The following is a 1,303-nucleotide window of genomic DNA, read 5'->3' as shown; positions in this document are numbered from 1 at the left end:
TATTTCTCTAAAATTAATGAAACTGTTTCATGTATTTCTCTAAAATTAAAATAATGAAGATGATAATATCTATGATTCACCCTTCACAATTAAAATGATTAATCAATCTCTCATAATTATAAAAAAATGAACAAAATGAAATATTGTGATTGGTTGAATGAAGTTTGCACGGTTTGTACAAATTGAGTGGTTTGCATTTGATCGCTCCCCTATGTATATATATATATATATATATATATATATATATTCAATTGACATGGTATAAATTGATTATTTTTACCAAATGGTTAATTATAAATTGAAATAAAAGAAACTAGTACCGGTGGTGAAGGAACAAAACATGTTAGCCAAAGCATCAGATAGTTGTTGGTAGCTCTTGTACATCTTCAGGTCCACCTTCCGTAAGTATGGTGCCCCATCCATCGAAACCTTCACCAACCTCGCCTCCTCCGTCTTCCTCTTCCCACCAATTACGTTTTTCCGATGGTTTCGCACCGGTGGCCACCCCACCACCTGTGCCCTATTATTAATATCAATAAAACTAATTAACATCCTCAGTTTCCGCACCACAAGAAACAGGGGTTTTAGCAACGCAGCTATCGTAACAAACGATTTATAGGGATGACATATTCGTTGCTATAGCATGTGGATCAAACTTTTCATCGCCTGAAATTCGCTTTTCTTGTAACTACGTGACTAGGGAATTCATGAAACTTACTTGGCTGGTGGTGATTTGACATATAGTGTGGTGGTGGTGTCCTTGCTTACATCCGAGGATGAGGAGGAGGACTCATTTGGTTGAACAAAGTTAAGTTTGAGGTGAGTGGTTTCCGAGAAGCCTCGTTTTCCGGTGATCTTTAACGGTTCCTCCTGGTTGTGGCCACCACCGCCAGGTAGGCCGAGGCATAGCTCAGTCTCCTTGAGATGCATCATGGCTAAACAACTGGATCTTTCTTTAGTAACAGCGTACTAGTTCTTGATGGGGTTATTCAATGGCCTTGTTTAACTTGCTACTGAATGTGTGTGCTTGGGGAGAGAGTTTGAGAGTAATCTTTGAGAACAAAGAAAAGTGGTGTAGAGTAATTATTCGTGATATATATATATACAGGGGTAGGTTCAAATGAAAACCATGTCATTCTAAAAAACCGTGTAAACCAAAATCGACCAATAGAAAAATTCCATTCATTTTTAATTAAATTTAATCAATAAGGTCACTTTGGTCATTTTCATTATTTTTTTCATAAATAAGGAAGTTATTAAGGAATATTAAATAAGAAAATTTAATAATGGAAATTATATAAAT

The 1,303-nt window shown here is 35.8% G+C and overlaps 1 protein-coding gene across 1 annotated transcript in view; it reads right to left on the bottom strand.

Moving 5' to 3' along the window:
* Positions 1-1,091, bottom strand: part of LOC112504714 (auxin-responsive protein IAA7-like) — a 5,889-nt gene extending 4,798 nt beyond the window's left edge. Inside the window, exons 1-2 of the mRNA XM_025108653.1 lie at positions 719-1,091; positions 321-520 (exon numbers count right to left, since the gene is read on the bottom strand). Coding sequence (XP_024964421.1) covers positions 321-520; positions 719-933 — 415 coding nt within the window. The 5' untranslated portion in view covers positions 934-1,091. The remainder of the gene's footprint in view (positions 1-320; positions 521-718) is intronic.
* Between the last annotated feature and the right edge of the window lie 212 nt (positions 1,092-1,303).

Source organism: Cynara cardunculus, unplaced genomic scaffold (assembly GCF_001531365.2).
Source record: "Cynara cardunculus var. scolymus isolate 2C unplaced genomic scaffold, CcrdV1 Un_Scaffold_6599, whole genome shotgun sequence".
In the NCBI taxonomy this organism is placed as follows: domain Eukaryota; kingdom Viridiplantae; phylum Streptophyta; class Magnoliopsida; order Asterales; family Asteraceae; genus Cynara; species Cynara cardunculus.
The sequence above is the reverse complement of the archived record's forward strand: the minus strand, read 5'-3'. Positions and strand labels throughout refer to the sequence as shown.